General features: G+C 39.8%; 1 protein-coding gene across 1 annotated transcript in view; it reads right to left on the bottom strand.

The window, feature by feature from the left end:
• YIPF6 (Yip1 domain family member 6) overlaps positions 1-17,971 on the bottom strand; it is a 28,618-nt gene extending 10,647 nt beyond the window's left edge. Inside the window, exons 1-6 of the mRNA XM_003412740.4 lie at positions 17,875-17,971; positions 9,627-9,755; positions 8,345-8,423; positions 6,216-6,258; positions 1,285-1,410; positions 533-690 (exon numbers count right to left, since the gene is read on the bottom strand). Coding sequence (XP_003412788.1) covers positions 533-690; positions 1,285-1,410; positions 6,216-6,258; positions 8,345-8,423; positions 9,627-9,755; positions 17,875-17,931 — 592 coding nt within the window. The 5' untranslated portion in view covers positions 17,932-17,971. The remainder of the gene's footprint in view (positions 1-532; positions 691-1,284; positions 1,411-6,215; positions 6,259-8,344; positions 8,424-9,626; positions 9,756-17,874) is intronic.
• Between the last annotated feature and the right edge of the window lie 244 nt (positions 17,972-18,215).

The raw sequence follows: 18,215 nt of genomic DNA, 5'->3' as shown, positions 1-18,215 counted from the left end.
ACGGAGTTCAAGTTCACCTAGAGGTGCCTCAGAAGAAAGGCCTGGTGATCTACTTCTGAAAAATCAACCATTGAAAACCCTATGGAGCACAGTTCTACTCTGACACACATGGGGTCGTCATGAGTTAGAGCTGACTTGATGGGAACTGTGTTTTTTTTTAATGTTAGCTATATTTTTATTATAATTAATTGTCAGGAAAAGGCCCACGTCATCTCATAAGTCACCTGTGCCTCCTATATATCAGGACTAAGCTAAGTCCATAATCTCCTTTCCCAACCCTGCCCCTTATTTAACGGAAAAAAAAAAAAGATGTGACTCTCAATACCTTAAAAGTCCAGATACCCAACTCAGATAAGATGGATAGCATCCCCATCAATGACTACTCTCCTAGAGTAGAGGGTTCTATGGATGACACCGGTAGTAATCAAATCACTCACATCTGACTTAGAAGTTATACAACTCCTCATCTGGTCTTCATCTCTAACCTATATTGTTGTCTGCTCTAGTATTGTAGATATAAGTACATTCTTACCTATTATGGACCAGGCAAACATCACAATCACCACGAAAAGCCGGACCATGAAGTTTACCGGTCCTGGCTCAGCCAAAAGTACGAGCCGACAAATCAGCATTGCCACCGTCAAGGGAAGTATACAGTAACCCAGGACACAGAGGCTCTGAAAGAAAGATCTAAAAACACCACATATCCATAAAGGTCATACATATAGCTGATCTGTACCAGGATACAGCTTATTACAGATTTCTATATATCATGGGTTATTTCCTCCCTATACCCTAACATCAATTTTATAAGGATATTTCTCTGTATTAAGCACATGCTTCAATTTTCTTTCTCCATACTTCCTCCTCCCTTTTTAATCCCCCTTAAGAGTTAACCATCTAGGATACCAAAAGATCTACTCTAATTCCTAGGGACCTCCCTCACCCACTGAACCTCTAAGATGGTGCTTCTTAATCCTTTCCAGTTCATAGGCCTATTTGAGGATTTGTTGAAAGCTATAGACCATCTGCCCCCGAAAATGTATATAATAAAAAAGTGTGCCTGAAATTTCAGGGGCTGGAGACAGCACCTGAAGCTTATCACAGGACTGCCAATAATTTAATTCAATTAGGTCATCTCTGTTCAGTGCGTGGTCTTAAAAGAGCTTTCTCTTATGGCCCTCATTTATTTTATTTTTTAATGTCTAGCTAGCCTGGATTCCCTAAAATCTAAGATATGCCACTTGGCAAGGGAAAAAGATATTGAAGTTTAATGATACTCACATGTTTCCTCCAAGGAGTTTTGAGTTGAGGGTGATAGTAACTGCACCAAACCAGACAATAACAAAGACTTCTGCAAACTGGGGCCCTCCATCTTTTTCACTATCTGCAGAGCCTCTCTGAAGCATTCTGAGACCAAGAAAAACAGCATGAGAATTATCTACTCTTTTATTTAGAACAACAAAGTCAGGGAGCTGCTCTATTCCTCACCTGAAGATCTGAAAGGAAAATGCCAGAATTATTTGGCAAGGTCCCCTTACTTCAAATCCAAATGCCCCAGGCTACAAGGGGTGCTCCATTTATACCTTGCTGAAATCTTTAAATGGATTACTGAAGACCTTTTTTTTGGTTAAGCAGAGGTTACAAACTGAAGGGCCAAATGTGGCTCACAGACGTATTTTTGGTCCATACGATACTTAAAATGTTTTTTAAATTAAAGTTGACATTATTTTAAAATTAAGAGGTTTCATATAAAAATCTGAATTTCTGGCTTTTCTTGAAGAATCAGAAGATTTGCTGCCACTAGGCCTGCATTCCCACACTGCAACAATCAGGTGCAGCTTAAATAGCATCAGGTCCCTTCACAAGGAGCCAGAGTCAACAGTTTACTACCCAGCCTACTTCACACATTTAGGTTACTTATCTGGCCCTTAGATATATTTGAATTTGTAATCCTTGGATTAAAGTTTTAGTTCTTATATTTAAAAATGGAAACAGTCTATAAACTCATTGTTGATTTTTTTAAGATAAAAAAACAGATTACTAAGAGACTTTGCTTTGAATTTGGGTAGCTGAATAGCCACTTAAATAGCCTCTCTTTGTCTAGGAATTTTATAGATGTAAACTGCTTTGAATTTTGGACTTTGAATACTTAAACTGTTATTTTTCCAGGAAAATAACAACATCAAGCTCACAACCTCTTATTACATAGTACAATGTCTTAGTTATCTAGTGCTGCTATAACAGGAATGCCACAAGCGGATGGCTTTAACAAAGAGAAATTTATTTCCTCACAGTAAAGTAGGCTAAAAGTCCAAATTCAGGGCATCAGCTCCAGGTGAAGGCTTTCTTTGTTGGCTCTAGAGAAAGGTCCTTCTCATCAATCTTCCCCTGGACTAGGAGCCTCTCCGCGCAGGAACCCCAGGTCCAAAGCATGCCCTCTGCTCCTGGCACTGCTTTCTTGGTGGTATGAGGTCCCCCTGCCTCTCTGCTTACTTCTCTCTTTTATATCTCTAAAGAGATTGCCTCAAGACACAATCCAATCTTGTAGATTGAGTCCTGCCTCACCAATACAGCTGCTGCCTATCCCACCTCATTAACATCAGAGAGGTAGGATTTACAACACAGGAAAATCACATCAGATGACAAAATGGTACACAATCACACAATACTGGGTATCATGGCCCAGCCAAATTGATACACATATTTTTGAGGGACACGATTCAACCCACGACATACAGTAAAACCTGCAAAAGCTGGACGTTGTGTAAGGCAGAAACCTGTCTGAGAAGGAAAATGCAAATATTTTCCACTAAAACAATTACTGCAGCCTCATATTCTCTGAAACTTGGATCCTGCAAAATGCAGATGGAATCATAAAATTGTTTGTATTGCAACCCGATTACGAGGAAGTGCAGATGTGAAAGCCAAAAATAGTTCCAAGAAGTACAAGCATCAGAGATGACTGCTCAGTTTTGCACTTCCTTTTGCACTGCTGCTGTGTGTGAGAGCACACCATGCCTCACTACTCTTCTCTGAGTACATCTACTCTTTACAGTTTGGCCTTTTTTGTTCTTTTTTTTTTTTGCCTATAAATTTTTCGTAGTAAAGAACAAACATCTATAAGTTTGGAAGAAGGTTAAGAGAGATTTAATAAACTCCTTTAGTTTCATTAAAATCTAGCAAAGCATTTTTCCTTGTCTCAAGAGGTTTTACTCTTCTCCTTATCTTTAATTTTTAGTTTTCACTTTAGCTGTTTGTAATTTTGATACACATTATTACAATTTTCAAAGTCCACTCCTTCATTTCCTTGAAATTCTTTCCTTCAAAATTTCTTCTTTTTCCCAAAAAACTGAGAAGCACTTCCTCACTTAACATATTCAATGTGTGTACAAAAGCAAAAACATTCTTCTCATGTGGCTTTTTTTCTTAAATATTTTACTGAAGTGCGCTCACTTTATCTTATAGTGATGTTGACAGTTTTCATTTTTTCTTTTTGAGATATTCACGTGTTCAAGAAGATAAGATCATAAATTCCTTATTTTTTATAAGAATTTATTTCCTTTTTTAAAAAAGCTTATTCCTCAGGGACTAAAGGGAAAGGGGGAGCTTGCAACGAGTGTCACAAAATGATTTGTGTATAAATTTTGGAATGAGAAACTGATTTGAAAAGCTAATTTGCGCTGTAAACTTTTATCTACAGCACAATAAAATTTTTTTTAAAAGTGATATGCTCAGAGCTTCTAATATAAACCCTTCCATCAAGGCACTGGAGTACTTCCCTGGGTGTGGTTATTAAAAGCGTAAGAAATAACATTCTACAATATTACCTACATTGGCATATGCTCAACTTAAATTAAAAAAAAAAAACTAAGTAGAGACGCCGATAAGAAACTTGAATTTAGAATTATAAAAGGTTAGGCCTAGAAAGACCCCCTCGACCAATCCCTTTCATAGATATATGGGAAAGGAGATCCAGAAAGTAAGGTGGGAAGCAAGGTTTGTAAGTCAGGAAACCTGGGGTTAGATCCAGGGCCTGCTACTAATTATGTGATCTTGGTTAACTCCTCAACCTCTTTGAAACTGAATTTGTCAAAAGAAGTGCAGTGCAGTGAATTACTTAATATGGCCCTTCTAGCCGTAGTCTTTGTGGCTCCCACACAATGACTGAGTGGGACTATGCAAATAAGGTGTATGGAATCTGTGATGGTTAAGGTTATGTGTCAACTTGGCTGGGCCATGATTTTCAGTGGGTTGACAGTGATGTAATGATGTAATCTGGCCGTTATGTAATGATGTAGTCGTCCTCCATTTTGTGATGTGTTGTAAATTCTAGCTTCTGGGGCAACGGGTTTGGCTTTTTGGTTCATGCCTGCAGTTATGGTCCCATTTGGGAGTGAGTCGTCCATTATGTTAATGAGGCAGGATTAGGGTGGGATGTATCTTGAATCACTGTCTTACTAGAGTGTAGGACTCAAGTCACCACCCTTACCACCCTTATTCAAGTTATGCCCTTACTTGAATCACATCTTTTATCTTACAAGAAATAAAAGGAAAGAGAAGCGAGCAGGGAGGGGGGACCCACTAGACCACGAAGAGCTAGGAGTGGAGCGTGGCCTTTGGACCTAGGATCAGTGAGAACCTCCTAGACCCAGGAGACAGACAGCTGTAACATCAGAGATGGCGCAAGATGGCTAGAAGCAGAGGCAAGCACAGCAGAGAACTGGCAGCAGCAGAACCAGGAGACTGGCATGAGACAGCATAGCGGGGCTTCCTGGCCCACGGAGCAAGGCAGCTACAGTGAGTGTGCGGACCCACAGAGCAAGAGAGCTTAGCTCCTTTGGACTGAGGCTTACTGGTGGAGTGGAGTGCCCCCAGGCACTTACTGGAGGAGTCAAAGAGATTTGTAACACTTGCCTGAGCACGGCAGAGGTCAGGCTGAGGTGCCGAGGGCCCGAGGGCCAGAGAGAGAGGCCTACCTGCAGGCACAGCTGAGAAGAGGCTGTCTTGATCAAAGAACTGTATCCTGAGTTATCCTGAGTCGTTTCTGATCCTGAATTATAACTGCTATTTCCCTAATAAACCCCATAATCATGTGTTGTCTGTGAGTTCTTTGTGGCCACTGCAATAAATTATCAAAACCAGTGAAGAAGTAGAGAGTGCCGGCTAGCGTCAGAATTGGTAAAAAGGTTGGAGGGTAGAGGTATGCCTGACCTCTGCCTCATAGGAATCAGCCTTGGGCTGCTGATGCTGATAATGGTTCTCTCTGCCCCTTGTGAAGTTAGAGGAGGTCTCACACTGCCGCCATGCCATTTTTTACAAGAGGAATATAATACTGACTTCTTGTTATGAGAATCAAATAAGAGAAGGCATTTAAAAGTTTTCTGTAAACTGAGAAAAGTCATTATACAAATTTTGGTTATTAGTAACCCAGAGTCACGTAGCTACCTGACAGCAGAGTCAGGACAAGAACCCAGAAATGAATCCTACTGCAATATGTTTTCCAGTCTACCAATGGTTATATTCCCCTCTGTAATGGAACCTTGCTCTCCTTTTGTCCTCCCCTTTCACAAACAATGTATACGGAAAACATAACACTTGGAAATATAATCTTGCTTGTAATATTACCACTTTTTCTCTAATTTGTTCTCATGCTAATTCCTATTTCTAATAAGATTTAAAAAGAATTATATTTGCAAGCAAATGGTGCTTAAACTTATACATATTTAATTCACTTTAGTTTAATGATGGGTAGGTAGGTGCATGACAATAAATAAATGCTTGCTGAATAGAAATGGCTAAAACAGACTAAGAAGCCATTGGTAAACAAAAGTGGGCATAATTTTCACATATGTAAATCACTGTTCTTTGAATTAATCTGGAAGGTTACCTGACTTTTTCTGATTAAATACACAGGGAGTATATCATAAAAGTACTAAATGAAATATTTGGTCAATAATTTCCCTCGATTTTGAAACTCCACAAAAACGTTTGTTGTTGTTTCTTATTGTTGTTGTTTCAATTCTGACTCACAGCGACCCTATAGGATGGAGTAGAACTGCCCCATAGGGTTTCCAAGGAGTGGCTGGTGGATTTGAACTGCCTATCTTTTTGGTTAGATCTTCTTGGTTAGCAACCGAGCTCTGAACCACTATCAGGACTCCATCAAGAAAGTCTACTCTACCTCAAATGACAAAGGAAATCCAAGTACTTACAATGCCAGTGTCACACAAAGGATCAAAGGGCCCCATAAATCCCCTACAAGGCAAGAAAAGACAGAAGATTGCTAAGAAAAAAAGCATTTAGTGTTCTCTCCCTTTATTCTAATATCTACCTCTCCCACTCTTGGAATTTAGATGGAGGCGCTCTCTGTCAGCCCAAACCAGCCTTCCTACTTCTAGTAGATTTGAACACCTGGTAGATTTGAACTACCGACTTTTTGGTTATCAGCTGTAGCTCTTAACTATTACACCAACAGTGTTTTTTAGTGCACTGAAATTCTTTTTAATTCATAAAAAAAAATCTATAACAGGAACTGGACAAATGGGCACAGGGAACCCGGGGTGGAAAGGGGAAGCATACTGTCGCTTTGTGGGGACTGCAACCAATGCTGCAAAACAATATGTATATAAGTTTTGGGACGAGATATTAACTTGAGCTATAAAGTTTCGCTTAAAGCACAATTAAAAAAAATCCATAACAGTATTTTTAAACCATTTTTAAGTGATGAATTTTTCCCTGCCACTTTCCCAAGGGTTATTATAACAGAGTAGGGCAGAAGTGTAATTCTCTGGCCATGATTTGCTCACCCTTTGTGCCAGCCTATCTATCTATCACCACAAGGTTTAGGAATGGACCTTAACGTACATGTAACGTAGCCGATATTCATCATTAATCAGCAAACTAACACACGGCACCATGATAACATGCATATTCATGATGTGCCCTGAGTAGACGATAGCTTAATTCTGCGCTATGACTGGCGCAGCTTTGCTCTGAATGAGTCCCAGTGGCAGCTGAAAGGACATTTTCACATGTGGAACAGCAGCGGTAAAGTGGAAAGGGCACTGAACTTGAACATTCAGTTCTAATCCTGCCTGTATGATGTTGGCAAAACAGTCAGCTTCTCTAAGACTCATAGGAATAATATTCCCTACCCCACAAGGTTGTTGTATAGATTAAATAAGATAATGTGTATAGGGGAAAAGTACTAGAATAATTAAAAAAAGAAACCAAACCCATTGCCATCGAGTCGATTCTGACTCATAGTGACCCTATATAACTACCATTTGTGGAGTGCCTACTAATACCAGATGCTGTGCTAGGTGAAGTACACGCGTTATTATTTCTCATACTCATCAGCAAGGTAGAACTGCTTCATAGGGTTTTCAAGGCAGATCACCAAGCCTACCTTTCAAGGCGCCTCTGGGTAGGTCCGAACCACCGACCTTTTGGCTAATAGTTGAGTGCTTAGCCATTTGCGCCACCCAGGGACTCCTTACCAGGAAGATACATGTTATTATCTCCACTTTAACAGATGAAGAGACTTAAATCTCGGAGAAATGTCTCATCCAAGATCACATAGCTAGTAAGTGATGGAACACCTATTCCAACCCAGACTTGTCCATGTTCTTTCCACTATACCGGGGTTAGGAAATCAGTTTCGAATCATCTGACAGCTCAAATCCATACTGCACTATGTTGAGAAATATTCTGACACTGCATCTGGTCTCCACAGGGAGTGGTAGTACACTTGCCACATATTTGACATCCCTACGTTACTGCTGAAATGCTGCCAAAATAGAAGGTATACTCATGAACTTCATTATCACTCGTCTCCAACTGATTTAAGTTTTCTGATAAAGACTGCTTGAAAAGAAAAGAGATCTAACAATTTTAAGAATAAACTCTAAATAAGAGCATAATTTATCGCAAACATTGCTTTGATAGAACTCTTTAATAAACAAAGTAGTCACCGGACTAAAAGACAAATAGAAATGTCAATAAAGGTACTATTAATTTGTTACTCTTAATGGGTATTAGCAATTAATTGTTCTAACTCTGAATTTAAACATTTTGCCTTTCCCCTAGAGACTGTTAGCTCTTTGAACAAAGTCCCTGTGTGTTAGCAGCTTTCAGGACTATTTCTTGCAGTGTCTGTTACAGCATTTTCCAGGTGAGGGTATACAGTCTATACATATCAATGAGAACAGTATCTTAAGCAAAATTTCCACCCTGTGAAATTCTAAATTTTTAATTTCTTCCAAATATTTAATTTACATATTTTTTAATCTTCATATAGTACACTGGCAAGAAGCAAATCCTCAAAAACCTTTATACTTACAATCTCTCAAAAGAGTATTACTTTTTCTTGGGTACAAAACATGCATGAATTTTTTCCCAACAGCTTTTAAATCACGCATCTGAAAGACATAAACAATTTTTCGTATTGTGATGACCAAGGTTTCCAGATAGCGCCCCCCTCCAACTTAATTTGCTAAAATTTCTCTTACTTCAATCTCCTGGGAGCCCTTCACTGAATTTTCGAGCTACAACTCCAGTTCAACTCCACTCTACTGACAAACCAGAGAGGCACGGTATGCTTATTCTATTAACTCCTTAAGCCAACATCTAATACTTTTCCACAGCCACCAGCTCTATTTTGATTTTGAAAACTTTGTAAAAGAGAAATATAGCCCTCCCAATATGTTTAAAAGGAGCCCTGGTGGCACAGTGGTTAAAAGACTTGGCTGCTAACCAAAAGGACAGTGGTTCGAACTCACCAGCTACTCCACCGGAGAAAGATGTAGTAATCTGCTTCCATAAAGATTTACAGCCTTGGAAACCCTATTGGGCAGTTCTACTCTGTCGGAATTGACTTGACAGTAGTGGGTGGGTTGGTTGGTTGGAATATGTTTAAAGAAACTAAAATAGTACTACTAAAAGCTGCTCTGCAAAACATACTATCTGCAATTCAATTAGTACATGATAAGGCCAAATAGCCTGCTCCCTAGCTACCACATTCTTTGTAATAGATAAAATAAATTAATTTCAAACATTCTCAATTTAACTGGCAAATGAATCCCAGAAGCCAGATAAAAAGATAAAGACATTTGAGGAAGGATATATAACCTTCGAAAATATATAAAAAATATTCTGTCCTTTATTTTTAACCTAGAAATTTCTCCATGTCATTAAAAATTCTTTGTAAACATGATTTTTAATGATTACTTAGCATTCCACCCCACAAATGTAACATAATTTATGTAATCAACATCCCTTCTGTTGTTTTTCCTTTATGTTGTTTCTGAAGTTCTATTATAAAAAATGCTGCAGTGAGCATCGTTGAATATTAATATTTTCAGTGTTTTAAAAAATTTTCCTTTTGCTATATTTGGAGAGGCAGAATTATTGATTTAAAAAATCTGGACATTTTAAAACTTTCTAATACCCATTATAACCAAACTGCTTTCCAAAAAGGCTTTACCAAATTATTCTCTGGGGGAAAACATTAAATAAGTAAAATGCACTGAAAATCAGTGAACCAAACAGAAATATTACAAAGTGCTATTACTTATTTATTCCCATGATACTGAACAGAAGTTCTCTCAATTAGTCTTACTTACGATGGTATTCTGAACAGATTCATTTAATGTAGAACTGTCAAAGTCCTGAACCCGAGATCTCATAGGAATGGTGATTTCTCCTTCCACTGGGATATCTTGTGAGATGGATATATCTGAAAGGCCTGCAAACTGAGAAGGGTTAGGAAAAAAAAATTAAAGCTTGTAATAAACATTCCAAAGACATTATCTCCTAGAGAGTAGGGACCATGTCGTTTTTTCACGGTTTTACACAATAGTTAATGTGTTGGCTCAACAGACATCAAGCAACACAGTTAACTATAATTCCTCAAAAGCTCGTTTTTTTTTTTTTTTTTCAATTTAAAGGAGATAAAATAAGATGGGGAAAGTATCTGAAGTAAATGCCATAGACACTTCCTTGCTCTCAAATATTTGGTTTCTTTCAAGCCTGAAATCTTCACATAACACTCACAAGCTAGCGAGATTTAGATAGTAACTGCAGAGCTATTAAAAATGATCTTTTTAACTGGACTAAACCAAAAGCTAAGAAGTTTCCTGAATACAACCAAATGCTTCAAAGGCCAGAGTAGCAGGGACAGGGGTCTGGGGACCACGGTTTCAGGGGACATCTAGGTGAATTGGCATAACAAAACGTATTAAGAAAATGTTCCGCATCCCACTTTGGTGAGTGGCCCCTGGGGTCTTAAATGCTGGCAAGCGGCCATCTAAGATGCATCAGTTGGTCTCAACCCACCTGGAGCAAAGGAGAATGAAGAACACCAAAGACACAAGGGAAGTATGAGCCCAAGAGACAGAAAGGGCCGCATAAACCAGAGACTACATCAGGCATGCCTGAGACCAGAAGAACTAGATGGTGCTCAGCTACCACCGATGACTGCCCTGACAGGGAACACAACAGAGAATCCCTGATGGTGCAGGAGAGCAGTGGGATGCAGACCTCAAATTCTTATAAAAAGACCAGACTTAATGGTCCGAGACTAGAGGGACCCCGGGGGTCATGGTCCCCAGACCCTCTGTTAGCCCAAGACTAGAACCGTTCCTGAAGCCAACTCTACAAACTGAGATTGAACTGGACTATAAGACAGAAAAAGAAACACTGGTGAGGAGTGAGCTTCTTGGCTCAAGTAGACACGTGAGACTATGTGGGCAGCTCCTGTCTAGAGGCGAGACGAGAAGGCAAAGGGAAACAGGAGCTGGTTGAATGGTCACAGGGAATACAGGGTGGAGAGGAGGAGTATGCTGTCTTACTGAGGGGAGAGCAGCTAGGAGTACATAGCAAGGTGGGCATAAATTTTGTATGAGAGACTGGCTCGATTTGTAAACTTTCACTTAAAGCACAATAAACTAAAAAAAAAGGTCAGAAAGAAAAAAAAAATCAGGCCAAAATAAATAAAATTAAGTAAAAAAAAAAATGACCTTTTTGCAATCACATCTTAGAACAGCCACATTTGGTAGCCCTTCTACTCCCTAGGAGCCCAGACAGCACAGTGGTTAAGCACTCAGCTGTTAACCAAAAGGTTGGCAGTTCAAATCCACCAGCAGCTCTGTGGAAGGAAGATGTGATAGTCTGCTTCCGTAAAGATTATATAGCCTTAGAAACCCTATGTTCTATTCTGTCCTAGAGGTTTGCTATGAGTTAAAATCAACTCGATGGCAATGTTTTTTTTTCCCTGCTCTTGATCTACGCTTTTTTTTTAACCAGGTTACCTGCCAACCACAGAACAAATAACAGTACCAAAATGAATTATAAATATGCAAACTTTTAAACTCTTCTGTTCAAGTACCAAATTTAATTATCATAACCGAAATTCTGAAATCTACAAATTCCTAAGAAAAAGAATCAATCCCTTCTCATACAGTTTTTGGTCCAGAGGGAACAATTTTTAGTAGGCAACAGTTGCAGGTAAATGACACATGAGAAAATATACTAAAGTTTTAGGAAGCATAACAGAACTTACGAAAAACAACTTATCAACCACACTCATAATAAGAAAAATGTGCATTAAAGCTACTTGAAATATAATTTTTACCTTTAGACTGGCACAAATCCAAAAACTTGACAACATATTCTGCTTGTGAAGCTGAAAGAATACTCAAACACTGCTGATGGGAATGCGAAATGGTACAATGCCTTATTGAGATGAATCTGGCAAATTTACTCATCAATCACATTGTGATCCGTCAATCCCCCTTTTAGGAGTCTATCCCAAAGATAGCTGACAAAAGTACAGACAGACATTTGCACAGGCTCTTCACTGCAACACCAGTTGTAAAAGCAAAAACTTGAGAACAACCCAAATTCCCATCAACAGACGACTACATGAATAAACTATGGTACATCACATAATGACGCACTACGGGGCTCTGGTAAAATGGAGCCCTGGCGGACAATGGTTAAGAGCTCGGCTGCTAACCAAAAGGTCTGCAGATTAAATCCACCAGTCACTCCTGGGAAACCCTATGGGGCAGTTCTACTCTGTTCTATAAGGTCGCTATGAGTCGGAATCGACTCGACAGCAAGGGGTTTCATTTTGGCTTTGTTTAATGCAGCTGTAAGAAGAAATGGGAATCTCTAAAGATCTATTACGGAGTATTAACTAAAAAAGCAAGGTGGAGAAAATATGTACAAAAGCACTTATCTAAAAAGGGGAAAACAAATATGTACATATATCTGCATATATATCTTTTTTTTAATGTAAGAAATAAGGCATACCATTAAAAAAAAAAAAAGGTTTCCATAGGGAGAAGGAGGGAATAGGGTGGAGGAGATAGGGAGGGAAGCTAGATTTCTTTGAATATACTTTGATCTGTGTATACAACTTGAAACCATATTATTGTTGGTGGCTCCATGCAGCAACCAACGTGGCAGTCCCATGTCTGCAGAGTAGAACTGCTCCACGGAGTTTTCAAGGCTGTGACCTTTTGGAGGCAAATCACCAGGCCTGTCTTCCAAGGCGCCTCTTGGTGAGTTTGAACCGCCAACTTTTGGCTAGTAGTCAAGAACTTAACCATTTGCACCACCCAGGGACTCCCTGAAACCATGCAGTTCACATAATTACGAAATGAAATAAAAATTTAAAAGGAGCATCCCTAGGAGTTGAAAGAAAAAATTAAGGAAATGAACCTACTGTATATTGAATCAAATGCACAACCTCACGGAGAGCAACGATTTCAAGTGACGTTAAAAGAGACCTAAGACATTTATCAACAAAATACAACATGCCGACCTTCCTTAGATACCGATTTGAACAAACAGTAAAAGATTTTTTTTTCTTTCGAAAATTAGGGGGAAATGAGCAACTGTTAATACACTTGGCTGCTAAACAAAAAGTTGGAGGTTTAAGTCCACCCGGAAGTGCCTCAGAAGAAAGCCCTGGTGAACCACTTCGGAAAAATCAACCACTGAAAACCCTGCGGAGCACAGTTCTACTCCGACATGAGTCAGAATCAACTTGACAGCAACTGCTACAGGAATTACCAACTTCGTGAGGTGGGATAACAGTACTTATGGTTATTAAAAAAGAGAGACAAGTGCAAATCCAGAAATAAATCTAAAAAATCTATGGGCAATTGATTTTCAACGAGGGTATCAAATTCATTTAATGGGAAAGGAACAGTTTCTTCGACCAATGGTGCTAGAAAAACTGGATTCCCACATGCAGAAAAACTAAACAAGATCCACAGCTCACACTATACACAAAAACCAATTCAAATGGATCAAAGACCTAAATGTTAAATCTAAAACCATAAAGTTCCTGTCACATTATGGGGATTGCAACCAATGTTACAAAACAATATGTGTATGAATTTTTAAATGAGAAATTAACTTGAGCTGTAAACTTTCACCTCAAGCTCAAAAAATAAATAAGTAAAAAGTTCAAAGAGATAAAGGAATGAATAGAACCCATAAGGCAGGAAGGTAACACTGGGAAAAATAAGGAACCAAACAGAAATTTTGGAAATGAAAAATATAGTCATTAAAATTAAAAACTCAGTAGACAAGTTTAAACAAACTAGATGACTGCAGAAGAGACCTAGTGATTCGGAGGATAGATCTGAGGAAACCTCAGAGAAGCACAGAAAGGGGGAAATGAAAATTATGAAAGTGAAAGGATACAAAGAATGAGGGAGGGGCAATATGTTATAGACATAATGGCAGAAAATTTACCAGAATTGAAGGAGCACGAGTGCTCAGACTGAAAAAGCACATTGGATTTTGAGTAGAGTACGTAAAAATTAATTGGCATAGCAGTTAAGAGCTCAGCTGCTAAACAAAAGGTTGGCAGTTCGAATCCACCAGCTGTTCCTTGGAAACCCTGTGGGGCACTTTTACTCTGTCCTACAGGGTCGCTATGAGTCGGAATCAACTGGATGGCAACAGGTTTGGTCTTCTGGGTTTCATATTCACATCATAATGAGCATCAAATACAAAGACAAATTATTAAGATTCTCTTACGAAAGGGAACTAAAGCAGGTTATTGAGAAGCCACATCGTCACTTGTCTGGTGGTCTTCTTCAACTTCCAGCCAGAAAAAGGAGTAAGAACTGAGAAGTAGCCAGTTAGTCTCCAAGCAGAGTCTGTCAGAAGGGTAGGAGATTTGAGAGAGACATTTGGTTCAATGAGAAAGTGATGATTTCATCAAAACAACTTTGCAAGGTTCCGTTGCCACAATTTGTTGATAATGTAGACTTGGGCTCTTATTACAGATTGAACTGTGTTCCCTCAAAATATCTGTTGTAAATCCTAAGGCGCCATACCTATGGATGTAATCCCATTTGGGAGCAGGACCTTCTTCGTTATGTTAATGAAGCCATATCAGTGTAGGGTGTGTCTTAAGTCAGTCACCTTTGAGACATAAGAAGAGCAGATTAGGTACAGAGAAACAATCAGGAATGAGGGAATCATAGATGCCACATAGAGATCTCCAGGGAACACCAAGAAGAAGCTCAGACAAGAAATTTTCCCCAGACTGGGCAGAAGGAGCCTTCCCCTAGAGCTGGCTTTTGGATTTTTTGCTAATGCCAAAAAATAAATAAACACATAAAATAAAATCATAATGTTCCTGGAAGAAAATATAGGAGCAAAGTTTTGGGACCTAAAATTTTTCAATGATAGATTACCAAGCACAACAACAAATACACAAGTGACAGAAAACTGGGACCTCAGAAAAGTTAAATACTTATGTTCACCAAAGTCTTTATCAAAAGAATAAAGAGACAAACTACAGACTGGGAAAAAAAAATCTTTGGAACTATATAACTGATAAAGGTCTAATATCTAAAATATATAGAAAACTTCTACAATTTAACAATGAAAAGACAAATAACCCAATCAAAAGCTGGGCAAAGGACATGAACAGACACTTCACCAAAGAGGATATTCAAATGGTCAACAGACACATGAAAAGATACTCAACCTCATCAGCCATCAGAGAAATGCAAATCAAAACCACAATGAGATACCATTTTACTCCCACTTTTTTTTTTTTTAGGATGGCCAAGATTAAAAAGGAAGATAACAAGTGTTGGAGGAGATGTGGAAGTTGGAACCCTTATCCATTACTGGTAAGAATACAAATTGGTACAGTTGTTGTGGAAAACAGTCTGGTGGTTCCTCAAAAAACTACAGGGAGAGCTGCCATATGAACCAGCCAATTCCATTCCTAGGTATATGCTCTATGGATATAACAGAAGTGAAATGAATAGACATATGCACATCTAGGAAACCCTGCTGGCACAGTGGCTAAGTGCTACGGCTGCTAACCAGAGGTCAGCAGTTCGAATCTGCCAGGCACTCCTTGGAAACTCTGTGGGGCAGTTCTACTCTGTCCCATAGGGTCACTCACTATAGGGTCACTATGAGTCGGAATCAACTCAATGGCAGTGGGTTTGGTTTTGGGTTTTATGCACATCTATGTTCATCACTCGACAGCACTGGGTGTTTTGGTGGGTATGTTCATCACACCAATATTCACAAAACAAAATAATGGAAACAACCTAAGTGCCCAACAACAGATGAATGGGTAAGTAAAATGTGGTACACACATACAATGGAATACTACTCAGCGATGAAGAAAAATGAATTCTCAAAATATCCTGGAATATGGATGAACCTGAAGGGCATTATGCTGAGTGAAATAAGTTAATCACAAAAAAACCAAATATTATATGTTCTCATTTTTATGAAATGACATGAACAAGTAAATATACATAAAGCAATGTTCATTAGTGGTTATTAGGGATGGGGTGGGGGGCGGGGAGATTCACTCTCTGGACACTTGTTATTTTTGGTGATGGGAAAAAAAAAGGTAACACCAAATGAGGGTGAAGAGTACACAGCTTGATAAGGTAAATGATGTTACTAAAATACACGAGAAAAAAAGACCTGATGATAACAGTTATGGCATATATAATTTTGAAACAACACCAAAGACAACCAAAAAATATATGTATGTAAAGATTGATGTGTAGTTTAGAAAATATGCAGCCGGTATCTAGCACAATGCCTGGCACGTGGAAAAAAGGAGCTAAAAAATTGATAGTTATTATGCTCACCTGGAATTTCAAATCTTACCCATCCTTTGAGGCCCTCTCAAATATACCTTCTATCTTTTAGCTTGCTTAATCACTCTAAGAGGACATAATAGGTCCCTCTTTTATACTTCCCTAATATATTATTTAGCTGTAACTTTCTCTTATCCCTACCAATTAGACTGTAAGCACCATAGGAACATGCCTTTTGTAGACCCTAAAGCACCTAGCACAGTGCATAACACATTGTGGGAGTTCAATAAACATTTGTTCAATAGAAATGGATTGGATACTGAGTACTGGGTGAACAGAACCACTGAATTTATTTGAGGAAAGCTTCATGAAAGAGGGGTGGGGCAGTTTAGATAAAAGATAGGCACTAAAATCAGGTAAGCGTCTGTAACTATGTCAGGCACTTTGTGCAAATTAGCTCATGTAGTCCCTTCATTAATCCTGTGAAGAGTTGCTATTTTCCCGTGTTTCAAAAGAGGAAACTGAGGCTCAGAAGGAACTTCATCAGGGCCACAACTGCTGCATGAGAACTTGGATCTATTCACTGTTTCACTGCGATATCCCCAGTGCCTAAAAGAGTGCCTAGAATATAGTGGATGCTCAATAAATATTTGTGGAATGAATGGCCAAACCAAAACCAAACCTGTTACCGTTGAGTTGATTCTGACTCACAGCGACAAAGGAGAACCGCCCCAAAGGGTTTCCAAGGAGCGGCTGGTAGATTTGAACTGCTGACCTTTTGGTTAGCAGTCGAACTCTTAACTACTGCGCCACCAGGGCTCCTGAATGAATGAAGCTAGTAAACAACAGAACTGGCATCTAGAATCAAGTTCGCTTGACTCCCAGTTCAGTTCTCTATGTTGTCGATTTAAAACAGAGTAAAAGAAGTACCATTTATTGAGCAATTACTATATAATTAAACACTTTTTGGGAGGAGAGATCTCGGAGACATCATGTTGAGTTAATCAGACTCCCCAGTTCATGGCACATCAGTATCTCCGATTGTATTAGACACTTTACATATGTTACATCATTTGATTTTTCTAAAAACTCTCTGAGGTAGGTATTTGTATCTCCATGAAGAAACACCCTCCATGAAATGACTCGCATAAATTCACACAAGCGGCATAGTGGCTGATTCCATCCCAGATTTAACTCCAACACCTGTGATCTCTACACTGGTCCGTGCTTTGGGACAGGAGCGAGAGAGGGCCCTGCAAATGATGGCAAGAGGCTGCGACAGGGAAGGCAGGGATTATACCTAAGCCTACTGGGGTCACTGAACAAGAATCAAGATACAAACAACAAAACGTTAACGTTCCATGGGAAGCAATCTCTCATTAGTCCTAGAATGCTGCTACTCTAACAAGGGCTAGGGACAGGTCTTGATAAAATGAGGAGGCAGGGGAAGAAAGGGTACTTAAGAAGTCACTAAAACTCTGCATTTGACACAGTGTAGGGAACGAGGACAAGCCCTGAGAGTACGGGAAAGGAAAGAGAATGAGAGTTTCCCAAGAAGACGTGGAAGGTACGAGGAGGGTAGGGGGAATGCGGTTAACCCAAAGAACGGGTGCAGTGTTGGTGCTGGTCCTGGCATGAGGTCCACGGAGGGACTGCTGGGAGGAAGGGGCGCAGGCTCTCTCAGGCCGCGAGCCGGTCATCCGACTTCCTTAGGGGGCATTTCTGCCCCACCCTCAGTCCCCTTTGTCGCAGATCCCAATCTCACCAGGGGTCTGGATGACGCTGTCCCCGGGTCTCCTGGAGACTCCGTTGCTTCCGCCATCTTCACCCTCTTCCTCCCGGGTCGCTCCCACAGGCCTTTGCGGAACCTGAAACGTGGAGGCCGCGGCCGGTCAGCACGTCATCGCGCGGCAGTCGCGTCACTGAAAGGCGCCTGGGAACAGCTAGTGGCCCCGGCCCTTCACCACCCCTTGTCCTCGGGCTGAGGGAGAAAGTCTCTCTTCGCCTCGCCTATTCAGGGCCACAGGTCCTGCTAGACACGCTCCCCCGATTCTCAGGTCGCTCTGTCGGTCTGCGAACCCCGGATTGCCCACTCAACCCCATCGT

This window comes from Loxodonta africana, chromosome X (genome assembly GCF_030014295.1).
Source record: "Loxodonta africana isolate mLoxAfr1 chromosome X, mLoxAfr1.hap2, whole genome shotgun sequence".
Lineage (NCBI taxonomy): Eukaryota > Metazoa > Chordata > Mammalia > Proboscidea > Elephantidae > Loxodonta > Loxodonta africana.
The sequence above is the reverse complement of the archived record's forward strand: the minus strand, read 5'-3'. Positions and strand labels throughout refer to the sequence as shown.